Here is a 25247-nt window from a genome sequence, read left to right on the forward strand (position 1 = left end):
ACATAATAGTGGAGTCAACCCCAAAGATGTTAACGATTCGCCTGCCTGTGCTGCAGAAGATATCGATGGCTCGCCTGGTTTCAACAGTTGTCTATCACCGCTTTTATACAAAGGAGGTGATAGTTATTTGTTTGCCTCTTTAATATATTTCGTATTTGAGAACAAATTCCTGTTAAGGGGGTATATCCCCGTCACCTTAAATCCGTTGACAGCAATTTGAGCTGTTTGGCATTTAACACAGGCGGTCCCAAATAAGTCCATTATATCGTACGCGTAGAGAGCACGTTGATTTTGAGTCAGATACAACCTGACTTCTTCGCTATAGTAGGTTTTCAAAGGACTCATGAACGTCCTATCCAAAAGCTTCAATTTGCATGAACAATCTTCTTCTTACGGTGCCTAATTGTTCCGGATGTTGGCGATCAGCATAACTATCCTAACTTTGCTTGGAGCTATTCTCTAGTCTCTTTCTCTATATGGAATAGTCCGGTTGTAGACGTATTGAACTACTTCCTTAGGTTTTGAAGCCTAGATATTCTTCTTCTCTCTGGTCATCTCTTTCCAAATAGCTCGCCCTGAAGAATGAGTTACAGTAAGCCATATCTCTGTTCCTTTCTCATAACATGGCGGCCAAGATATTCTAATTTGCGTTCTATGATTGTGTTAGTGATCTCGCATTCCTTGACCATTCTACGTAGAACCTCAATATTAGTCACACGATCCATCTATGAAATTCGTAAGATGCGCCTGTAACACCACATCTCGAAGACCTAGAGCTTTCCTAAAGAAGCTTCCGAGAGCGTTCATGCCTCTACTCCGTATAATAATGTAGAAAATACATAGCATCTGATGATAGAGATTTTGGTACTAAGTGGTAAATCGTGACTTCTGAAAAGAGCCTTCATCTTTACGAACGCTGATCTTGCTTTCCCTATGCGTTGTTTTATTTTAGTAGAGTGTTTCCATTGAAGCTCAAACCGTGAGGCCTTCCAGGTCGTTATCAAGAGAAATCCTCACGAACCAAACTACATTCTAGATGATGGATCTCTAAGAGTATTGCGAACAGTACCTATCTAAAGATAGGTATATGGAACGTTAGAACAATGTTCGAGGCGGGAAAAATCTATAATGCCATTCAAGAAATGGAAAGACTTTCGATTAATATCATGGGAATAAGCGAAATGCGCTGGACAAATACGGGATACCGAGTTATCAAAGATCACAAAATATTCTACTCAGGAAATCTTAAGAACGAACATATAAATGGAGTGGGCCTAATTATGAATAATAAAATCGCCAACTGTGTCAGTCACTTTGTACCTGTATCAGAAAGGATGCTCTTAGTTCAGCTAAACACAACTCCCATAAAAACAAACATTATTCAAGTATACGCTTCTACAGCGGACGCCCCAGAAGAAATCATAGAAGAATTTTACAATGACCTTACTAATATTGTCAAAAGAATTCGGAAAAACGAAATAATACTAATAATGGGAGACTTTAATGCCAAAGTTGGCAAAGGACAAAGTGGAAATTTAGTGGGATCCTTTGGTCTAGGGGAACGAAATGAACGCGGAGACAGTTTGATTGAATTTGCAACTGAAGAACAGCTCGTAGTGACAAACACCTTTTATGATCTTCCTCCAAGACGACTATATACGTGAAAATCTCCCCAGGATACTCCAGATCACACAGTACGAAATCAAATAGACTATATTCTTATTAACAAACGATTTAGAAACTCTATAACATATGTTAAAGCGTACCCGGGATCCGACATAAATTCGGACCACAATCCACTTATCGCCAAAATGAAACTTAGTTTAAAGAAAGTTCAAAGACCAAAAATTATGAAGTACGATATTAACCAACTGAAAAATAAAACAGTAAAGGAAAAGGTACAAAAACGCCTAAAAGAAAAAACGTGGGCTCGTACAGAAAAACCATGGGCCCGTACAGAAACAGATAACACAGATGTAGAACTAGAAAATTTGCACAAAGTAAGTCAAGAAATAACAGAGAAATACTTAAAACCTGAAAGAACAAATAAAAAGGAATGGATGACAGAGGAGATTCTATGTATGACGGAAGACAGAAGAAACGCCAAAGATAATAAGAATTACTACAACAACATAAATAACGAAATAAAAAGGGCTATTAAAATAGCAAAAGAAAATTGGTTTAGCTCGAAGTGTACAGAGATTGAGTCATTACAACAAAAACATGATTCATTTAACCTCCATAAAAAGATTAAAGAAGCGGCAGGCTTATATAAACACAAGAACACTGGATTCCTGACAGATAATCAGCGAAACATAGTACTGGAAATAGAGCATAAAAGAGATATTTGGATTAAATACGTAGAAAAAACTTTTGAAGATATACGAAGTAACACTGGTATTACAACAAACACCAATTGCGAATCTGGACCACCATTTACAGTCGAAGAAGTAAAATATGCCATCAAAAGCACCAAAGATGGAAATGCAGTAGGCCCTGATAATTTTCACTCAGAATTCTTAAAACTTATGGACTATGATGGCATAAAATGGTTGACAAATATATTTAACAGTATATATGATACGGGCGTGGTTCCCCAAGAGTGGTTAGTGTCAACTTTTATAAATCTTCCAAAAAACCCAATTCGAGAAAGTGCGAAGACTATAGAATTATAAACCTTATAAGCCATTTACTTAAAACATTTCTAAAGGTCACTCACAAAAGAATATATACAAAATGTGAGAAACAACTAACAAGAACACAATTCGGATTTCGTGATGCTCTGGGAACACGGGAGGCCCTTTTTGCTGTACAGGTGCTATTTCAGAGATGCAGGGATGTGAATTGTGACATATACGTATGCTTTATAGATTACCAGAAGGCATTTGACAGAGTAAAACATGACAAATTAATGACTCTAATGCAAGAAATTGGAATTGACAACAAAGATCTTAGAATTATCAGAAACATTTACTACAATCAAACGGCCAAAATCAAAATAGAAGACCAGTTAACTGATAATATTGTAATAGAACGTGGAGTACGACAGGGCTGTATTTTGTCTCCATTGTTGTTCAACATTTATTCTGAATGGGTATTTAAGGAAGCTTTAAACGGTTGTGCGAAAGGAATACTAATAAACGGTGAATGGTTGAATAACATTAGATATGCAGATGACACTATAGTTTTTGCCGATAATCTGAATGACTTACAGATATTAACAAATCGCATTACAGAAGTCAGCAACAGATACGGACTAGCTCTTAACATAAAGAAAACCAAATTTATGACAATTAGTAAAAAACCAATACTAAACGCTCATCTTACAATCAACCAACAGAATATCGAAAGAGTCGAGCAATATACATATCTAGGCACCAATTTAAATAGCCAATGGGACCACTCAACAGAAATTAAACAGCGAATAATAAAAGCAAAAGCAGCATTCGTTAGAATGAGAACCATTTTCAACAGTCGAGACATATCATTAAAAACAAAATGCCGTCTATTGAACTGCTACATATTCACAGTTCTGCTCTACGGAATGGAAGCATGGACACTGACTGTTGCATCTATGAATCGGCTCGAAGCTTTCGAAATGTGGTGTTATAGGCGCATCTTACGTATATCCTGGGTTGACAGAGTTACTAATGTGGAGGTCCTGCGTAGAATGGGGAAAGAATGTGAAATTCTCATGACCGTCAAAACTAAAAAGTTGGAATATCTAGGACATGTCATGAGAAATCAAGAACGTTACGGCCTTCTCCAGCTGATTATCCAAGGGAAAGTAAATGGTAAGAGAGGACCGGGAAGAAGACGCATTTCCTGGCTTCAAAATTTACGAAAGTGGTATAACACGACTACCACTGAACTGTTCCGCGCTGCAATAAATAAAGTAAAGATAGCCGTGATGATCTCCAACATCCGGAACGGATAGGCACTTTAAGAAGAAGAAGAAAGTTTCCATTGACTGTTTATGTTAATTCCAAGATATATAGCTTTTTACCTGTCAAGTGGCTGTTGGTTTAATAAAAGATGTGTATTTAATATTTCGCGCTTACTAACTACCATGTACTCTGTTTTGTTCGTATTGAGATCCAGCCCATAGTATCGGCTTATATCTGATATGCGCAAAATTATTGTTTGTAAACCATCTAGGCTATCTGCAAAATCTACTGCGTCGTCAGCATATCTTATGTTGTTTAGACGCACTCCGTTAACTAAGACGCCTTCCTCTAGTTATCCCAGTACTTGATCGAAGATACGCTCCGAGTACATGTTAAATAGCACTGGAGACAGAATGCATCCTTGTCTCACTCCTCTATCTATCGAGATTGTCTCTGTCTGGTCATCCACTTTAATGCTGGCAGTTTGGTTATAATATAAATTATATATAATTCGCAAGTCTCTATCATCCAAACCCGTGTCTTTCAAGATGGATATGAGCCTGTCATATTTTACTCTATCATATGCCTTTTTATAGTCGATAAAACAAATATATACATCACAGTTGACATCTCTGCACCTCTGGATAAGCACTTGTATAGCGAATAGAGCTTGGCGAATATTGAGTGACACAAACGGTCCAATACATAGCGGCGAAAGCATAAATTAATGTTATGTGGTATTCATAACAGAGTGGCGTACATTGGAGAATCAGGAAGCCCCGCTTAGGGGCTAGGGTCCGAATTTAGGTACTTTCCTCTAATTATTTGACAAAAATGACTCGATATGTCTTCAGAGTAAACTCCTTGCCCATTCATTCCTTCATTTTTTGTCTTGTATATAATTTAAAATATAAAATTTGATTCTAGTTAAAAGATTTATTGAAACAACTTCATGAAGAAGGAAAAGACAAATTGGCTGTAAATATACAAACATTGTCGGAACTTAAATCAGAAAACCGCTGCAAAGAGAAACAAATTATTTCTCTGGTAAAGGCAACTAATAAATTACAAGAGGTATCTGATATTTTAGAAAAAGAAAATTGTTGTCTCAGGTATAAGTATATCAATAACAATAATTTTGATTATCACATTATCACAATAAAATGTTTTTTTGTCTTGTTTTTTTTAGAGAACTTGTTGGACTCTCTGAAGAAGACCAAGTTAATCTTTCGAGCTACACGTCTAAACAAAGAAAACTCAAAAAAGAAAATGACCATTTAAAACATCAAATGATAAATAAAGAAGAAACCATTTTACAACTTAAGACTGAATTTCAAAAATTAAATAGAACTAATTCGTCACTTACTAGTCAGTTATTAGAATTAGGCCACAAACCGTTACTTGAATCTAAAGTTTATGTACCAACATCAGACTTTGCCCCAAAAGAAGATAATAAAGCATTAGTTGAAGAGAACGAAGCATTACGAAAAGGTTTACATGAGGTAATGTCCTGTATAAACGAGAAGAAAACCCACCTAGAGATAAAATCTGAAACTTTTGAAAAACTTCTTCGAGCTCTAGATGTTAAGCATATTACTGGATGGTATCACCCAGCCATGAGACTTCAAGCTGAAGTTCACAATTTAGAAGGAATAAACTCCGAATTAAGAGAGCAGCTCAGACTGGCAAGAAAGGAAAATAAAAGTGCTAAAGTGTTTTCAAAAACAGAAGAAATACATGAAATTGAAAAGGACGATGTTGATTGCGTTACTTCAGATTCTGGAATACAAACAGAAGAAATTTCTTCGGATAATTTAGAGGAAAGTGTAAATGTTTTGTTTGCTAAAAGTAAAACTACAAAAGGTAAAGATCTTGAAATGATTCAGCAAAAAGTATCGACTTGGTTAAAGCAAATTTTGGATTCGAAAATTGAATTACAAGAAGCACTTCAGTCCGCACAAAAGAAATTTAACAACCTTAAAGATGAACACGAGCTTGTTCTTGAAAAATTGAAGATCTTAATTAGTGAAACGGATGAAGAAAAGGTTCATAAAATCAATGAAGTGATCGGCTCTAACGTTACGCTTAATCGAAAAGTTGTTTACTTAGAGAATGAAAGTAAAAAATTAGTAGATAAAATAGAGCTATTAGAGAATGACTTCAAAATGAAGGAAACTCTGTATTTAAAAAATATTCAAAACATTCGAAACGACAAAAAAACTTTAGAAAGCAAGGTAAATGAAGCGAAAAATTTAAATAGTACATCAATCAGTTTTGATAATTATAAAGATATGCAAAACCTATTAAATAAAATGACTGCAAAATACAGAGAATTAGCGGCTAACATTCAAAGACAAGAAGAAGATAAATCACTAGAATATACCATCCTTCTTGAAACTCAAAAATGTTTAGAATCAGATAAAGAAGAACTAAGAGCAAAATTAGTAACTTTAATGTCTAAACATACTATTGTTGAAATTAAAGGAACTGATGATAAAACTGAAAAATTATCACAGAAGTTAGCAGAAGCAGAAGTAAGAGAAATAACTGAAAGACAAAGGGCCAATCATATTAACAACCTGTATAAATTAGTAAAGGAACAATTAAATAAATCCGAAGAAAAGTTTAAAGAATTTTCTAAATTTAACGAAGAACTTTTAAAAAAGAATATTAGTTTTCAAGAACAGCTGAAGAAATTGGAAGAAACAACATGCGATTCTATTGATAGGTTACTTTACGAACAAGCCAAAAAAGAAAATAGCGAGCTGGTCAAAGAAAACGAAAACTTATCAATTAATTTAAATAATATAAAAACCGAGCTAGAAATAGAGAAACAAAATAAAGAATTCGAAAAAACTTGGAACAACTCCAAAGAACAGGAGCTATTGAATCTAAAACATCAAATCGTTGATCTAATATCAGTTTCTGATGAGAAAGTTATTATAGCCCAACTAAGTGGCGATGTTCTACAAAGCAGGAAAGCAGTGGAATATTACAAAGTTAGTGCGAATGGTTTGAATGAAGAGTTGAAAAAGATGAACGAATTGTTTCAAAATGAAAACAGGAAGTACCAGGACGGTTTCTCTATGGCAGAAGAAAGAGAGAAATTACTAAATGGGAAAATAAGGTAACATTTTAGCATTTAAAAATTCTTATTTAAAAAATCCTTTATAAAATGTGTAATAATATAAAAAAAACTCTTTCGGGCTACATCATAGAATTTTGTCGGAATGACTATTCCATCATCAGTGTTTTTTTCTAAAATAAGTATTACCACTTTAATTAAAGCAAACGTGAAAGTTTAATTTTGACTAGGATTATAAAAAAATGTGGTTTAATAATTAATAGGTTACATGTGTGAAGCCAATAAATATACGGGTAAAACCCTTCGAAGATAGTTAAACCAATTTGAAATTTTTGCTGATAATATTCTATAGTCTAAGATCTCACTAAAGGATCACTACGTTCATAACGTAGTTAATTAAACACACATTTTTACATACATTTAAAATTGAGAGAATACATTGATAATAGGTTACCAGTCAGAAAATGGCGGCAAATAATTTTAAATTAAATTATTAGTAATTTAGTAATGTTTTTTAATTTAAATTTAATCTAATTTTTTTGTTAATATGATAATATAAGATTGCCAGAGGAAAAATGGTCGTAAATTAGGGTTGTGAGCTGTTGAAAACGCGAGGTATAAAAGATAAAGTGACAGACAGCTAGCGCGCAAGGCTACTGGTTTAAAGTGTCAGTTATGTGATTTTTTAAAGTATACATCGATAGATATATTTTTATTTCTACAGGTTCCGTATGTTGTCCATCTATTCTGGCTTCCATTTTGTTGTTTTGGTAGATGTTTTCGATAGTTATAATATTTAGGGGAACTTCTCTATTATTATTAATCTGATTGTAAATACAATAAAGTTTGTATTAAAGTGAAAAGTAATATATACCTTTCTTTTGGTAAAAATGTTAATGTGAACCGCAGTTGGGACATAACGGTGGAGGCTTAACGCCGCATTGGAACTCATTTCCAAACAAACGATTTCTGAGCAAGAAGTTTAAACGCCACATAAATATTTCTAACTACTTTATATATGGTTAATTTCCAAAAAATACATAGAACAATCAAATTAAAAACTAACATGGTTACATATTTTTATGTACATTCACAAATACGCAGTTTAATATATTAAATCATATTTACTTTTAGGCAATTGCAAAACTTATTAAACAACCAAAAACTTCAATTTTTTGGTTATGTTCCTATCGCATCTGAAGAAACATATATCAATAACCTTATTACAGTAAATAAACAAAAACACGACACGTTTTTGGCTCTCCAAAGGGCCAAACAAGTGGAAAACGAAGCGGCTGTTTTAAAAGAAAAGCTTGATATTGACCTAGATTATCTAGCACAACAAAAGGAAATGGGAACAGATAATTGTAAACAAGCGTATAATAAAATGGCAAATTGGATGCAAGAAAAAAAGAACTTCCAAATAAATGTAAGTATAATTTTTATATGATCATTCCCATTTTAAGGGTCACAGCTACTGCACTTTTTCCTCTTTCTCCCTCTTTTATCTTTTTTAATCTTTTTTTATTTTTACCATTATCTTACTAAATTCTTTTATTTTTCTTTGTTTAATGTTAGTAGCTCATGCCGATTTCTTACCTGATCCATCCATTTATACAGTTATATTTCAAAAGGTTCGATCTTAGTGCAGATCGCATCGGAAAAAGTCCTAGATAGTACTGCTTACCAAGGTACCAGAAAAACATAGAATTTGACTTTTTTAAAATTGTGCCCTTACTTTTGCACTTGAGACTTAATTTTTATAAAATAGTCCCAATCGTAATTAAAAATTTTTCCAAAAAAACGTGTATGTCTTTATTCTTTCAAGCTGTTAATCTGCTACACATATTTCTCCAGGTTGGTTTCTGTTTTTAGATATTATCATATATTTTGCCTTCTTAGTATTTAACAATAGTCAGAATTTGTTACTAGTCTTGGCAACTATTCATATTCTTAAGAGTCTTTAAGACTCCTCTGGTGCCTCCTTGACTTAATAGTTTTTGACAGATTTTACTGAATATTGTTTAAATAATAGATGTGGCAGTACGCATGCTTGTATAACTGTGTATTCCATATTCATATATTTTATAATAGCCAGATATAGGTGGTTTCTAGATGTTTTATTAATTTTCTAGTTTTCTTTATATTCACACGCACACACATAATAGTAATCCCCGACCTGACTGAGACTTGCATATCAGTAGGAATATTTGGGCATACAATTCATTGGGGTGAGGAGGATTGGTCCTCAAGAACGAAATGCTCTCCAGGCACCCCTCCATGACCCCCCTCATAGCACACTGATACGCTATGAGAGGGTACTATCATAATAATGATTGTCATGTGAGAGTCTTGAGAAAAGAGACTCTCACTTAACGTCTTCTCCGCATAAAGTCCAGGAGAGCGTGAGGCGCTCTAATTTCGTAGTCTTCTTTTTTTGCCCTCTTTGTGTATCTGCGTGTCCGAGCGCTTCCTTAAGTCTGCGAGAGCCCTTCGGCTGAGCTCACTCCACAGTCGCAAAATTCGGATGGAAAAATGAGCCCCTCCGGGCCGGTTTTTAATGTTTTGTTAGTAGTTTTTTGGTGGTATGTGCAATTTTTTTAATGATTTTTTTATGATTTTTTTTTGGATCACCTGACGGAGTTAGTCGAGTGTTTAAGAGCTACTTACATGCTATCTCTTCTTAGTCATTGCAAAGCAGTTTCTGTTTGGGGCTTCTGTGTTTCCATCGGTGGAAGACATCATACCTTATGGATGTGCAGGATGTGGTTGGGATGGTCCACTAGTTCGGCAAATTTTGTTCTTGCTTTGTTGTCCATTTGGTCTAATACTATTTGTTGGGTATCTCTGAAAATAAATCTTTCCGCTACGTATCGAGAGACGTTCACTGCTTCTAGTAGTGCTTTGTTGTGGATAGCTTGGATCTTTTTTCTCTTCGTCTTGCAAGTCTGTTCCCATGCGAGAGATGGTTATGTCATTATGGGCAATATAATGCTGTTCATGAGCCTTGTCTTTGTTCTAAATGTTAATTTACTTTTTCTCCTAGTTCTTCTTATTCTTCTAATGACGCTACAACCCTTTGTGCACCTTGGCGTGCATAACAACATTTTCCCCTGTCAGATACTTTTCTTCGACACTGCCTGATGTTCATGGTTTTAATATCTTTCTTTATATCGTCTATTCACCTTTTACGGGATCTTCCTCTTATTCTACTTGCTTCGGGTTTCCATATCTGGATTGCTTTTACAGCTCGATAATCTGTCATTCGTTTTAGTTGGCCAAGACAGTTTAGTCTTTGCAACAATTATAAAGATATCTGCGCTCTGCATTAATTCATCCTGCGCACAGTTTATTTTTATTATCCACAAACCATCGCTACAGTAAGTTGGTCCAAATATATTTCCCAATATTTTGCACTTAAATAATATTATCAATTGATTTTCATCAGTGGTTGAAAGGGTTCAGGTTTAGTATCCATATGTGACTACTGGTCTTCTCCCAGTTATTCTTTTAATATTTGCTTGTATCATTTTTGCCTTCGGTACTGTTCTTGAAACATGTGAATCCTTATCCATGGTATCACGAAGGTACTTTGCTTCGTTTGACCATCCGATGGGAAAGTTAAACATCTCTAGTTATTCGGATTGTACGCTGCGTCTCTTCTTAAACTTCACTGCTTATGTCTTCTCGGGATTTACTGCAATTTTCACTGCGTGCACTATTCTTCAAGGGCGTTTAGTGCTTTTTGAAAATTCCTAGTTACAATGTTGTGGGTACTATGTTTGGCCAATATTGACATGTTGTCTACATAGGGGTTGATGATGTTGGTCATGTCTGGTATTCTGAAGGCATCGGCTGTGTATATATTATATAACAGCGGAGACAGAACAACCCCTGTGATACTTCTGCCTTCAGAATTTCGATTTCGGATAGGACTTCCCCAATGCGAATACTGAATTTTTGGTTTGCAAAGTACGAGGAGAATAGTTCTGTGAACCTGAGTACCTTGTGTTCACTTGAGTGTTTGGCTCCAAAACTTTTTTGTTTCGACTGTGTTCACCTTGTCTACTCTACTCAACGTTGTCTTAACTGCTTGAGTCGTGTTGTTGAAAGAAATTGAGTTTTATAACTCCTCTTTAAAGGGTCTTATCAATAATATTAAGTTTTTTTGTTAAAATTTTGCTCAGATTTCTTACTAAACTAAATGGTAATTTCTCTCTCATATATTTATTTATTTTTATAGGAGATTCGTCTAAAACGCCAGCTAGAATTTAAACAAAGTGAATTACAACACTATGTGGAAAGGGTTAAATTACAAGATGAACAAATATTAAAACTAGACCAAGAACTGTTACAGATTTACAAATATTTAGATGTACCAGATGGAGTCACACAAAAATCATTACAAGTGGAAACTCGAGAAAATATTTCACAGAAACCGTTAACTCCCGAACCTAAACCACGTACCCTAAAAGTTAGTCGACCGGTAACTGTTCAAACAGAAAATCTAGAACCGGTTTCACCTACATCTGATGAAAAACATAGTGTAAACAACTTAAAATCGGAACTATTAACTCTTCGGGAAGAGGTTAAAGTTAAGGAAACACAACTTGATCAACTGAAAAGTAAAATAACAGAGCACGAAATGACGATTAGTATGTTTCGAAAACAACTTGGAGATAAACAAAGTCAGATTACTTTTTACGAGAGACATATTATGGACCTGCAAAATAAGAAAACAGAAGTGACCTCTACCGGAGCCGGCGGAGATAATGTTAATGTTGGTACCGATTCTGTTAGCCAGACGCAAGAGCAAATAGTACTAAAGGTAAGTTCTATAATCGAATTAATATAAGGTATCCAATTTCAGGTAAAGTAATATTTGAAGTAGAGGACAAACTTAAAGAATGAGAAAATTACATAGACCATAGAATTAGTTCAGCTTCGGAGATTACTAACTGCGACGGACCCCTGATAACACGCTCTGCAGTAATAGCCATACAATCATCACAAACTTGCAAAGCAACAGATCCTGAAATTTCAAGTAAAATATACAACTTTATAAATGATAGCAATGTTTTAGAGGCTAAAACTTTTTCAATACCATTTATACCAACAGAACACTACCTAATGGTTGGTCCAATTCATTTTTCATAGCTCTACTTAAGAAGACAACAGCAAAAACCTAGGCTGATGATAGAACTATCAGTTTTTTTAAGCCATTTATTGAAAATTTTTGTAAAGGTAATACATGTCCGTATCTGTATGTGTTAAGCACTCTATATTGATAGAAGTTGTAAAAGCCATGGGCTTGGATGGCAGAGACGTTCACATAATTGCAAATCTGTATTGGAATCAAATAAAATCAAACAAATCAAAATCAGTTTTAGTAGACGGTTTGGAATCACAGGCTCTTAATAAGAAGAGTACAGCAGGGATGTCACTTGTCGCCCTTGCTTTTCAACGTTTGTGAATAATTTGTGAACTATAGAATACTTTTATAGAATACTTCTTCTAAAAGTGATCAACATCGCCTTTATAAGGTGGCAGTAAATAATATTAAGATAGCTATGATAGAAGAAGATCTAATTTCATATGAAACGTAACACAGCCTTCTATGCAGATGACATTGGATAGTTTCTGACCTTTCTGAAAATTTTCACATCAGAGTGATATACCACTTGGATTTTGCCTCTTAATATGGAAAAAGTTTAGTTCTTCATATGACTAAAAAAAACGATGCTGATTCGATAAAACATTGCTGAAGAAAACGATGACTTTTCTAGTCTATCTCGAACCTGTAAAAAATGGATATGGTAGTGTTACTAGTATCTGTACAAAAAATTCTTTCTTGTCATGGGGAGCTTGAAATCGGTGCAAATTTGGGGAATTTGGCGGAATACAAAATACTTTTGTAAAAATAAACATATTAGTATATAAATGAACCTTTTTTATCCCTAAGATCGCGGTTTAATTTATGACCAATCTTTTTTTCGGCACACTGTATTTGGGTTTGTATACTTGTAATAAATTTGATGATACTATCAAGGACGATACAGTTGATATCATATTTTACTTGTATCTATCTCAATGATCGCTAAAAACTCCCAGTTACAATACTAAATGATGATTTAAACGACAGATGGCAGTAGAGGGTTCTCTCATAACAGATAAAAAAGGAGAAATTGAAATGATATTATATGAAAAAAATATATAAGGTAAACGACGTGAGGCTAACAAAAAACTAAAATGTATCTCTATCAAAGAAACCGCGGAAAACCTGGACTGTAAAAAAACAGTTGGACATATTGATAAGCATAAAAAAATACAAAACTTACTTATACGTTAACTATATTATTTGTATAGTACCTATATCACATATCTTAAATGTTAGAAAAATCATCCCTTTCGTTTATTTGTTCTTTCCCAAAATTTATGCTTTTAATTTCAGAATTCATTGAAAAGTCTTCAAGAAGAAATAAAATCTAAAGACGAACAAATTATGAAGTACCAAACTTTGTTAAAGAATGATAGAGATAAACACAGCCTAGCAGCAGCAAGGTTGCAAGAAGAGCTACAAAATTTACAAAAACAATTGATGGAAGAATCCCAAAAGACCAAAAGGTAAGTAACTGTTTTATAATATCCTAGTGTCTATTAGCAAGTATTCTAATAGTGATTAATTTCCTGCGATAAAAGGAAACAGAAATAACAAACTGATTTTTCAGTACTCATCACCATCACTCTTGTACCTTTATTGACCTCGGTTTTATTATATTGCTATCTTAAGGTGCGTACTGACTTTAGCAAATTTATTCGCACGAACGCTGTGCTCGCTAAAATCCTCAGGTCTGTACGTGTGCCTAAATAAAGTTAACCTGCACGAATGCTATCCATCCGCAGTCGGTTTCTGGACGATGTCAAAGAATATTTACGCGTCAATTTGCTCAGTTTTTTACGGTATTTGTGAATGTATCGCTTGTGCCCGTACACTGTACAGATTGATTCTAGTTAAAAATTGTTTAATCCGAAATTTAAAAAAAATGGAGTGGAGTAACGAACAGTGCTTGCAGTTAATTGACAAATATGAACAACATCCAATTTTAAGGAATGCCAATCATCCGCAGTATTTTTTATGAAATGAGAAATTCGATGCATAGCAAAATATTGCAAATAATTTAGAAGTAAAAGAACATGAGCATACTTATGTTAAAAATTGTTTTTTTAAATGTAGCTTTTAAGTTTCTGAATTTAATCAGGTTCATTTATATTCACAATTTTCTAAATAAACATAATATGTGACAATATTACAAATTATTCTTACCTTTTCAGTAATAGTCACATAATAATTTGGATAATCACAAAGAGCCTTGCATGCTTCGGGAATGATGGAAGACATAAATTCTTTTGAAACTTTAGAAAGGTATTGCATACTTGTATACGAATCTCCAGTCGCTAAGAAACGTAGAGTTATAGCTAGTCGTTCTTTGACCGGAACAGCGGTTACAAATTTCGTATCCATGTTGCTTATTTTATCACCTATCATATTGATGCGACAGAAGGGAGATAAGTACAGATAAGTCTTAAGAAAAGAATTTGTAGAACATTATCAACAAGAATATTCCGACATAAACACAATTAATAAAGAAATGCAACGAAAGCTCTTGAAAGCAGGACTGTTACAAAGAAAATGAAAAATAAAGAAGACAGAATAAGCGATGGAACAAAACTGTTGGTGTAAAAGAGACGCACATTTATAAGCGAAGAAAAGCGAAACACCGATGGTTTCAAAGAATTGAATAAACAAATAAAGAAGGGGATCAGCTTTCGGAGACAAAACAAAAGATAATTGCAAAAGCTAATCAATCGATTAATGAAAATGAAAAAAAAATTACACTACGCATCTATTTTATTATATATAAGACCCAACAGACAGGGGGTTAAGACCTATAGTCTTATCTTATGTAATAATATTAGGTATATTAACTGTTATTTAAACTTGTTTATCTATTTTCAGTTTGGAGGAGATTTGTGCTAAAAATAGACCAAATAGAGCGGCTTTGGAGCAGTACGTAAGTCAAGTACATGCATTAGAAAAACACGCTTCTGAGCTGCATACCAAACTATCAACGTTAGAGGTGCAGCTACAGTCTAGTCGACAAGAATCTATAAGATGGAGAACTATGGCCAACGATAGATTAACTGCTATGGAAGACCTACGAAAAGAGTAAGATTCAGTTTATTTATTTTTGGGAACTCCACTCTATTCGAGATGGTACAGTGACGTTTACATAAAGAACCCTGTTCTATATGCATACTATACACAATTTACGATGTCTAATGTGCCTGTCGAGCAGTTTTCTGTGTCTTCAGTACACATGACATCATATATAATTTTTGTACAGAAGGTTTGTAGAAGTATTGAATATATATATATATATATATATATATATATATATATATATATATATATATATATATATATATATATATTGCTGTATACATATACTTATATTCTATACCTGCCACTATGCGGTATCAGTTTTGTCTTAGACTCAGGAAAGCGCATTTTGAAAAATTCTTTTTGCGTCTCTTTTTTTGGAGCGAGGAAGTACTTATCTGAGGATCTTTTAAAAGAACTTTATGGAACCTTATTTTTTGTATTTTGATATCTCCTCGCAATGCCATATTCGAAATTTTTTTGCTCTTCTCAGTTCCTTAGATTCAGTCAGAGCTTTGCGGTAATCGCCTCTGACTTTTGTCATTTTACCAAGGCCCCTTCCTATTGGATTTTCTCACTATTTCTGTATAAATGTCTTTAAACGCCAACATGATAACCTCTTGGAATTGTTTGGCAGCCATCTTTAGGTTTAATATATGCCTTATGGTCACTTTAACCAAAAAACAATATTCCAGTTCAGCTTCATATGCTTTTCAGTCTATTTTACGAGGGTTACCATAGGTTTTCTTGATAGGCTCATTACCTATTATTTTAGAACAGATGTAAGACACCTCGTCTGATACATGTCATTTTTAGCAGTTATAGCCCACTATATGTCATGTCCACTATTATATTAATTATTTCCGTTCGTTGTGAATCTACGAATATTAGTTTGTTTCATACGGTTAGTATGTATAAGTCATTATCCATAACAAACTGTAATAATGACTCACCTCTTACTGGTGTTTGTAATGCTCCATATAGAAGGTATGCTGATTCGATAATTATATCCTTTATATTTCCCCTCCCTGTGATCTTGATCCTTACCGTCATTAAATTCTACATTAAAATACAGAAGTGAAGGAAAAATGTAAAGAAAATAAAAAAGCTTACCTGAAATACATCTTAACCAAAACCCAAAGGCATACTATAATTACAAGAAAATTAGAAACGAAACACATGCACTTGTAAAAAAAAATAAAAAATGATTACTGGGAACGCTTTTCGAAAGAAATGGAAAATGATTTTTACAGTCTGCAAAAGGAAATATGGCGCTTAATAAGAGGTCAAAGAACGGAGGTAAAGGAACTAAAAGAACCAAAACACATAGAAAAGGATACGTGGATTCTTCTTCTTCATGTACCATGTCACGTTTCAGAACGTTGGTTACCATCATAGCTATCTTAATTTTATTCACTGCCACCCTAAATAGCATGCTTGTATCAACACCATACCAATCTCGCAAGTTCTTCAACCATGAGGTTCTTCTTCGTCCTGGACTGCGTTTGACTGCTATTATTCCTTGCATGATATTTTGTAGCAGCCTATATTTGGGACCTCTCATTACATGTCCGAAATACTTCAGCTTTCTCTGCGTGATGCTTTTTATGATCTCAGTAGTCTTGCTGAGACGTTCTAGTATTGTGGAGTTTCGAATCTTCCCCACCCAGGAAACTTTTAAAATTCTTCTATAGCAATGCAATACATTTCGAAAGCCTCAAGGCGATTTAGAAAGATTTTATTCACAGTCCAGGACTCGACACCATAAAGTAAGACCGAGAACACGTAGCAGCGAAGTAGGCGGATCTTCAATGCCAATTTTAGGTTTCTGTTACATAACACTTTGGACATTCTTCTAAAAGTCGCTCTAGCCTGCTCTATCCTAGATCTAATTTCGCCGTGACTTTCTGCGTCTAAGTTTGGTGTTATTTACATATATAGACGGTTTTATATGCTGTTGTTTACTTATTACGAGTGTTTTGGTTTTCAGTACGTTCAGATCCAGACCTGTCTTCCTAGAACTCTCAACGACACTATCAAGTAGTGTTTGCAGATCTTCTTGCCTAGAAGCTAGGAGTACTGTATCGTCCGCATGTCGCAAATTATTGATGACTTCGCCGTTCACAAGTATTCTTTCTTTTTTTTTTTTTCAGAAAGTGCTTTTCTGAAAATTCTTTCGGAGTAAACGTTGAAAAGCAGGGGTGACAAGAGGCATCCCTGCCTCCTCTTTTAATATTAAGAGCCTGTGATTCCGCACCATCTACTAAGACTGATGTTGTTTGATTCCAATATAAATTTGCAATTATTCGAACGCCTTAACACGATAAAATGCCTTTTGAAACTCAATAAAACAATAGTATATGTCAACAGATATATCTTGACATCTTTAAGCAAGTACGTTCACTCCAAACAGTGCCTCTCTTGTTCCAAACCCGTTACGGAAACCAAACTGTGTGTCTTCCAGGTATTCCTCGCATTTATTATAGATATGATCCATGTATTACCTTTAGAAAAATTTTCAATAAGTGTTTTAACAAACTGGTGGTTCTATAATCAACACAGGTTTTTGCTGTGGTCTTCTTAGGTACAGCTATAAACAGCGAATTAGACCAACCATTAGGTAGTTGTCCGCTGGTATAAATGGTATTGAAAAACGAAGTTTTAGCCTCTAAAACATTGCTATCATTTATAAGCTTGTATATTTCAGTTGGAATTTTATCAGGACCGGTCGCTCTGCCATATTTTGATGATTATATGGCCTTTATAACCTCAGAGCGTGTTATTAGGGGTCCGTCGCAGTTAGTATGCAAACCAAAATATGATTTTTAACGTATTTTTAACGTATAAAACATGCTAAAAGCAAAACATAAACGTTTTCATTATCATAAATCAATATTGTAAAATTCATTTTAACTTATTTAAAGTCTTCTTACACTCACACTAAAACACAATTAATTTATTATTTACTTTCTACAAATTTAGATTATCGACTGACTCTCAAATGTCAATTTATCTTTATCTATACTTCATGAAAGGCGAAGGCTTGAGAGGCGAAAGATACGAATTACTTCAAGTTATACTGGAAGGAAAAGTACAGGGCAAAAGATCAGTAGAAAGACGCCAGAAGTCGTGGCTGAAAGACCTGAGGAGATGTTCGACCGCTCATCCGCAGAAATCTTTCGCACAGTAGTTTCCAAAACTACAATTGCCATTTGGATAGCCAACCTTCCAAATTAGACGGCGCCATGAGAAGAAGATACTTCATGAAACGCTTCCAAAACCTCGTAGAACTTTCTCGGCGCCTTTAGAACACCTTGAGAGTATCTTGACAGCGGTAGTTTCTTCGAACATAATAAGCGAAGATTCGATCAGGGGCGTAGCAAGAACTTTTTATAACAATATATCAAAGCATTTCTTGTTTCTTGAAATCCTGCATTAGAATACTTATATATGATGTTTTTTTACTTTTTGTTTATCTTTTTAATGTAATGTTAATTTTATAGTTTAGATAAACAGCATCAAACAGAAATGGTACAATATAAGTCTGATATCGAAAAAATGAGAGACCTCGGAAACGATGAGATAAATACTTTAAGACAATTAATACTAAGGCAAAAAGGAGAATTAACTGGAAGACTAGATATGGATATACAACGACTAATAAGAGAAAAAGATGATAAAATACATGAAATGATTGTCAAGCTCCGACAAGTGAAGGTAATGGTGTTATTTTTATAAAATTAATATATTTTCTTTAAAAGGACCTATTTAATAATTTTTAACTTAATGTTTATACTATTCATATCTTTCCTAGTAATGACATATACTCAATAGAATAATTCGGCGTCAGGTCTTTCTCTATGAATAGAGCGTCCAATTAGTTACATACTAGCCATATATTTGTAGCTTCCTTTTTTTAGAAATATTTATTTTCGTGTTTTTGTTTTGTGATACTTTAAATGTCAAAAATATCGACAGGTGGGACGGGTGGTAGTGGAGTCCAGGAGACCTTTACCTAGAAACGGACTGGTAGGGGCATTGGTTCTGCCTAAAATAGAATAGTTATCGTATCGATACCAAAGCTTTAGCTCAAACTGCTTGCCTTTTCCTTAATGGTAGGTATGTGGTAACCTCGTGCTAGCACTTACCACAGGTTTATTATGTAGGGTTGAATCGTGTAAACATCCATTCTTGCTGATACGGTCTTCTTGAGTGACTATGGGGGTTGGTGAGTTCTTAAGTTAGACTAGCCTTCCAATCCCCTGCTACGTAATAGCTTTTTGTCTGGTCTACTACCATGTTAGAAGATCGCGGGGTGCATAATATTCATGGCTGCTCCTGGAAATCCAAGTTTTCCAAGAAACAAGCCAACATCTTACTGAGGCCTACTAGGTATTTGCTGCAACCGAATATAAGAAACGGCATAACTCAAGAGATAACTCGGTCAAGAGATAACTAACATAGTGGGACGTTTTCAAACCAACTATCTCCCATATTATTAATACATTCCTAAGGGTATGCTTGAAATTGACAATAACAAACTATAATAGGAGTGCACTGTTTTCAGGTCAGTCCCTCACGGGCTCTCTGAGAGCTTAGTGCTCTCGGGGCTCTGCTTCCTGCATTTATTTTCCATACTCTGTGGCTGAGAATTGTTTCAACTTAACTTGGTGTTTTTTATTTCGACGAAGAAATTGTCATGTAAGAAATATCTTGCCTTTTTCAAGGCAAGACACCGAAGATAAATATTTTCCAAGTCCATAACCCGAAAATGGACTTAAGTAGAGGAGCTCTGGACAGTATATTCGAAGCCCTCTACAGAGCACCCGGAGACAACAGAAGGTGTATAGACCCTTATTTGTTCCCCCGAGGTGACAATAGAGGCCCAACGTACAATGCTCGGCCAAAAAAAAACTAATGGGAGTTTAACCTGAAAAACTGTATTATTATATGTCCCATTACATTGTTTAAACAGTTAGTATTATAGACATACATACTCTGTGATTTAATTTATTATATCTCTAGACAGTAGAGTTAAAAAAGAAAATTACTTATCCTAGAAATACTTACTTTTCACGAAATAAAACACTATATTTTTACGAAAGCCACAACCGGTTTCTAATCACGTTCAACAACTAACCATAGAACATCGACGATTGTAGAAGAGCTTGACATAAGAAATGCGGACAGTTCGCGCGCCAAATTAAAAAAAAAATGAGGTGTTCCATGGTACAAACCGGCCCAAGGTACAAGCCTCTCCCCTAATATTGTTGAGATCTGTTATTATTGCTCCATCTTCAATTAAACTTATGTGAATATGGCTTGAATTTTCTGGACAAATACTTAACTTTGCTGTAAAGTTTGCGTGGTGTATTTATTTGCATGCCCAAGTTCTTCTTCTTTGTCTAGAATTTTCCTATTCTCTGAATATATTGTTTTTACCAATCTGTGTTGTTTGTGCGAGTCTAGTAAGTCATTACTATTTAAATGGGAATAAGCCACAATTAAAGGTTAAAGTACGTTTATTGACGTTTCAATTTCCACTTCGGAAATCGTTCTCAAAATTCTCCGAAGTGGAAATTGAAACATCAATAAACGTACTTTAACCTTTAATTGTAGCTTATTCCCATTTAAATAGTAATAACTTTAAAAATGCCACAAGAAAATAACTTCAGAACAATATCTAGTAAGTCAATCTTTCTTTCCGTCATCCAGTGTTTTTTGATTGTTATTCATTTTATTAATTTAATTAATTATAATTAATACCATAATACTTACATCCGAGGTTACGTTTAAATCACTTAAAATTGGAGATAGACCAGTGGCATGTAGTCTTTGTTAAAAAAACTGACCTATCGGATGATGGAAGCTGGTTTGGTTTAATAGAATTTAAAAAACAAATAGATTAAGTATCGAAATATTAAAAATATATTTTCTGTATTTTTTTGCACAGACGTTAAAGAAATCCGAACCCCTAGAATCGGAATCGACTACAAAGTTTTCCGAGATGGAATCTGCCAAAGATTTACTTACCAAAGAACACGATTTGCTGAAAAAACGATACGAACAGTTGCTGATAAAAGAAAAGAATGCTCGAGACGAGATAAGAGAGTTAAAAGCTCAACTGTTAAAAAAGTAAGATTACATGCACAAAATTATTAATGGGTACTGCACCATAATTAGGTAACTTTTTAGATTTTTAGCATTATTTAGCAATGTTGTTAGCATACGTTTTACTAAAATATCAAATATCAAAAGATAAATATAAAAATAACATTAAATGCCAAGTACTGAAACACTTAGTGTCTGAAAAAAATTTCATTAACCATAGAAATAATTTAAATTCTCTATTAAAAACTCTTTAAAAAGGTATTAATAAATATAACAGGATGTATAAATAAAAAAAATATCAATGTAATTTCACATAAAATAAAAAAACAATAGGAGCCTTAAATGCAATAATATAAATATTTCTTCATCCCACCAAAAAAGGTAAGATTCTACAAATTAACAAAAATAAGTATGTAATTAAAAAACCATAAAGCTCCAGGCAGATGTGCTTTTATTTATTTAATTAATTTGTTCACACCGTTATAAAAACCTTTATATAGAAGTGATGAAAATAATTCAATATATGAGTTCTACGAAAATGTTTGAAAGTGTGTTAGTCTTAACATATCATCAATAATCTATTACTCTTTCCTTTACCAAGTAAATACCAGTAAAAAGGTTTCGTTTTTACGATCACAACTGTCTTGAAATGTTTCTTCGTATTTAAAAAACAAAGTTAAAAAGTCTGTTTTTCCAACTAGACACCTTACTTGTAAAATTGTTATTTGACCTACTTACCTTCGCTTAAAGGCAGGCGTTATGTTAACCTGGAAGTGTGTCATTAGTTTTTTATTTTTCTGAATCCTTATTTAAAGGGCAATAAATCTGTTAGATATATAGCAAAATTTATTTTTACTAGCCCAAACTACACGAATCACCTCCTTAACCCTTCGGAGGTCGCGGTCATAAAGTGTACTATATAGGTCGCGGTGTTCTCAGAGATACATTCGTTTAAGTTTAATGTTTCAATAAGATTGAAAAAAAAGACAGATCGAGATCGGAAGAAACGTTTATTTTGAACATAACTAATAAAAAAATAAGCGAGTTTAAATTAATTTATTGTCAAGAAAAAATAAAATAAATGCAGTATTAAGAACATTACAAAATTAAAACATGTACTAACTATTATTATTGTTACTAATCTATAATATAAAAATTAATCGCAAAATGTGTTGGTAAGCGCATAACTCAACAACGCATGGACCAATCTCAACAATTTTTTTTTTAAATGTTCTTTGAAGTCTGAGGATGGTTTTAACGGTTAGAAAAATTTGAATAATTTCCGGGAAAATAATAAAACAGACCTTTTCTTTTTCCCATACAAATATTTTCTAACTAAATGTAGAGTCAATTTGAACTTTATTGCTATTCAATAAAGTTTATAATAAATTACCAGCACTCACTGTTGTCTAAACAATGTAGGTGTGTTCCTAACTTCGAAGAGTCAATTTGAGCTTTATTATCGCTGCACAAAGTTCAAATTCAATCAAATGTATGTGTGTGTGTGTGTGTTTGCGTTAGAGGATCTAATGCGTTCACACAAAAGTAATAATATCGTGAACCCGACCAAATTGAAAAGTCAAAAAATGTAAGAGCTATAGATTTGATTGGTCTCGGAATATTCTTTCTTTTCTTTTAGTTTCGGAAAGCGACATAAATTGCATCAGTTTTCACGTCGTTGCATCTGTCAAACAAACCGCGTTCACAGTTGTTGTTGTTTTTCTTGGATTTTCTGTTACCTTATCTACTCAGTTTTCTTTTGTCAACTTAATAAACGAAACAAATTCTCCAGTTTTCTTCGATTTATTTTTTATTTATTATTTTATATCGTGTTTTGTGAAAAGTGTTTTAATACCTGTGATTAATAATTATTAAGTATATTCGATATGCCTCCTATAAGAGGAGGTAATTTAGGTAAAAAAACCCGAAATGCTACAAACCAAACTAATTATCGATCTAATCACACTGCACAAGAACGTCACGACAGCAATGAACGTAAAAGAATTCGTATATCACGAACGCGGGGAGCGAGAGCGAAAGATTCAACTAATAATAACAAATTATATAAGCATACATAAGAAATACAAAAATTAAGCCAATGGATTTTGTTGCGCAATTTTGAAAGTGAAATTGATACCATTGCATCCACCACCAGAACGATTGTACTCATTGGTTTCAGGAATAGGACCAGATTCCATACACTTTTTGTCAAATATCCAACAATATAACAACTGCTTTCAAATGTCGTCATTTGTGGCAACAAACGTAGTTCGGGAAAATTTCATGCCAACTTTTAAGGTATGTATTATAGCAGTTAATCATTCAAAAGGTGTTTCAAGATGTTGCTCAAAATTACAGAAACCATGATTGGTTTAGCGAACGAGCTATATTGGCTGCCACAAACATAGATGTAAATGAATTAAATTTCAAAATTCAAGAACAAATTACAGGCGAATTTAGGATATATAAATCAGTTGATCCGGCTACTAACCAAGATGATATCGTCAACTATCCGCCTGAATTTTTAAACTCGCTGGATCCAGGATTGCCACCTCACAATCTTCAATTAAAGGTTGGATCGGTAGTTATAATGTTCAGAAATATCAACCAACCGCGTCTGTGCAACGGCACACAGTTAGCGATAAAAAATTATTGAACAACGTGATAGAAGCAACTATACTGAAAGGAAAGTATAAAGAAAAAGACGTTTTGATACCACGCATCCCAATGATTCCGACTGATGTACCATTTGAATTTAAACGACTACAGTTTCAAGTGCGGCTTGCTTTTGCTATGACCATAAATAAGTCACAGGGACAATCATTAGATGTTTGTGGTATTAACCTAGAAAACCCATATTTTTTACATGGTCAATTGTATGTTGCCTGTTCTCGTGTTGGAAAAACATTAGATTTGTTTGTATATTCACCAGGTAATCAAACAAAAAACATTGCGTCTCCATACCCAATCATCATGAGTATTTCAATTCTTTGCTTTACACTCAAATTCATTACTTAAAATTAATTCTAAGCAATAATACAGAACATTCACGAATTAATACAATTATTGTACTACTTAATTGTTATTGAACGTTACTAAAAATAATTCATCATCATCATTGGTGCTACAGCCCTATAAAAGAACCTCGACCTTCCCAAGTCTATTACGCCAGTCAGTTCTATCCATTGCCAACTGTTGCCAGTTTGCTGCGTCTATTTGTCTACCATCCTCATCTACACCATCCCTTCATCTGAGTTTTGGCCTACCCCTACTTCTACTTCCCACAGGTTGTGACATAAGGATTCTTCTAGGAGGTTTGTTCATTTATGTAAAAATTTTCAAATCGGTATGATGTAAGAACTACGTATAACGGGTTGCCTACCTTGATATGTAATTTATCTATATGTAAATGTAATTTTTAAGCTGTCTAAAATTAGGTGCCGTTTTCGCTTTTAGTTAGGTTATGTTATTGTATGTAATTTGTGGAAACAAGTTACTATTTTTTTATAATTATAATAAAATAAACTAATGGCTTCAATTAAAAAGAAAACAACCAGGAAACAATTGTAAGTGATGTTAGACTTCATAAAAATAAATAGTGCTTACTGGCAAAATAGTCAAGGAAAGCTAAGAAAGTAGCCCAATTGTGAGAGGAATTTGTTATCATGGTAAATACAGTAGATGGTGGCCCTAAAAAACAGGAGAACAATGAAGACATGTAAGAAGATTAATTTCTGTTACTATCAAATTTAATAAATGCTAAATTTTTAGGTGTTCAATGAGTGGAAGATTTTGCAACTCATTTCAAAGATTCATCTTGGGGAGCCCCAGATTATAAATACATTGGAGTTTAAAAGTAAAGATTAATTATTGATGTATTATGTTTATTATGGTGTATAATATTTTTTAGAAGGAAAAGGAAGTCAACCTGTAAAAATTAAAA

General features: G+C 33.8%; 1 protein-coding gene across 2 annotated transcripts in view; it reads left to right on the forward strand.

Moving 5' to 3' along the window:
* Window positions 1-25247, forward strand: part of Cep290 (Centrosomal protein 290kDa) — a 154335-nt gene that overhangs the window by 20264 nt on the left and 108824 nt on the right. For both annotated transcript variants that reach the window (XM_072523835.1, XM_072523836.1), the window contains exons 8-15: window positions 4815-4999; window positions 5077-7014; window positions 8107-8401; window positions 11216-11800; window positions 13424-13596; window positions 14990-15199; window positions 18697-18910; window positions 21147-21328. In XM_072523835.1, the coding sequence (XP_072379936.1) occupies window positions 4815-4999; window positions 5077-7014; window positions 8107-8401; window positions 11216-11800; window positions 13424-13596; window positions 14990-15199; window positions 18697-18910; window positions 21147-21328 (3782 nt within the window). The remainder of the gene's footprint in view (window positions 1-4814; window positions 5000-5076; window positions 7015-8106; window positions 8402-11215; window positions 11801-13423; window positions 13597-14989; window positions 15200-18696; window positions 18911-21146; window positions 21329-25247) is intronic.

Source organism: Diabrotica undecimpunctata, chromosome 2 (genome assembly GCF_040954645.1).
Source record: "Diabrotica undecimpunctata isolate CICGRU chromosome 2, icDiaUnde3, whole genome shotgun sequence".
In the NCBI taxonomy this organism is placed as follows: Eukaryota; Metazoa; Arthropoda; class Insecta; order Coleoptera; family Chrysomelidae; genus Diabrotica; species Diabrotica undecimpunctata.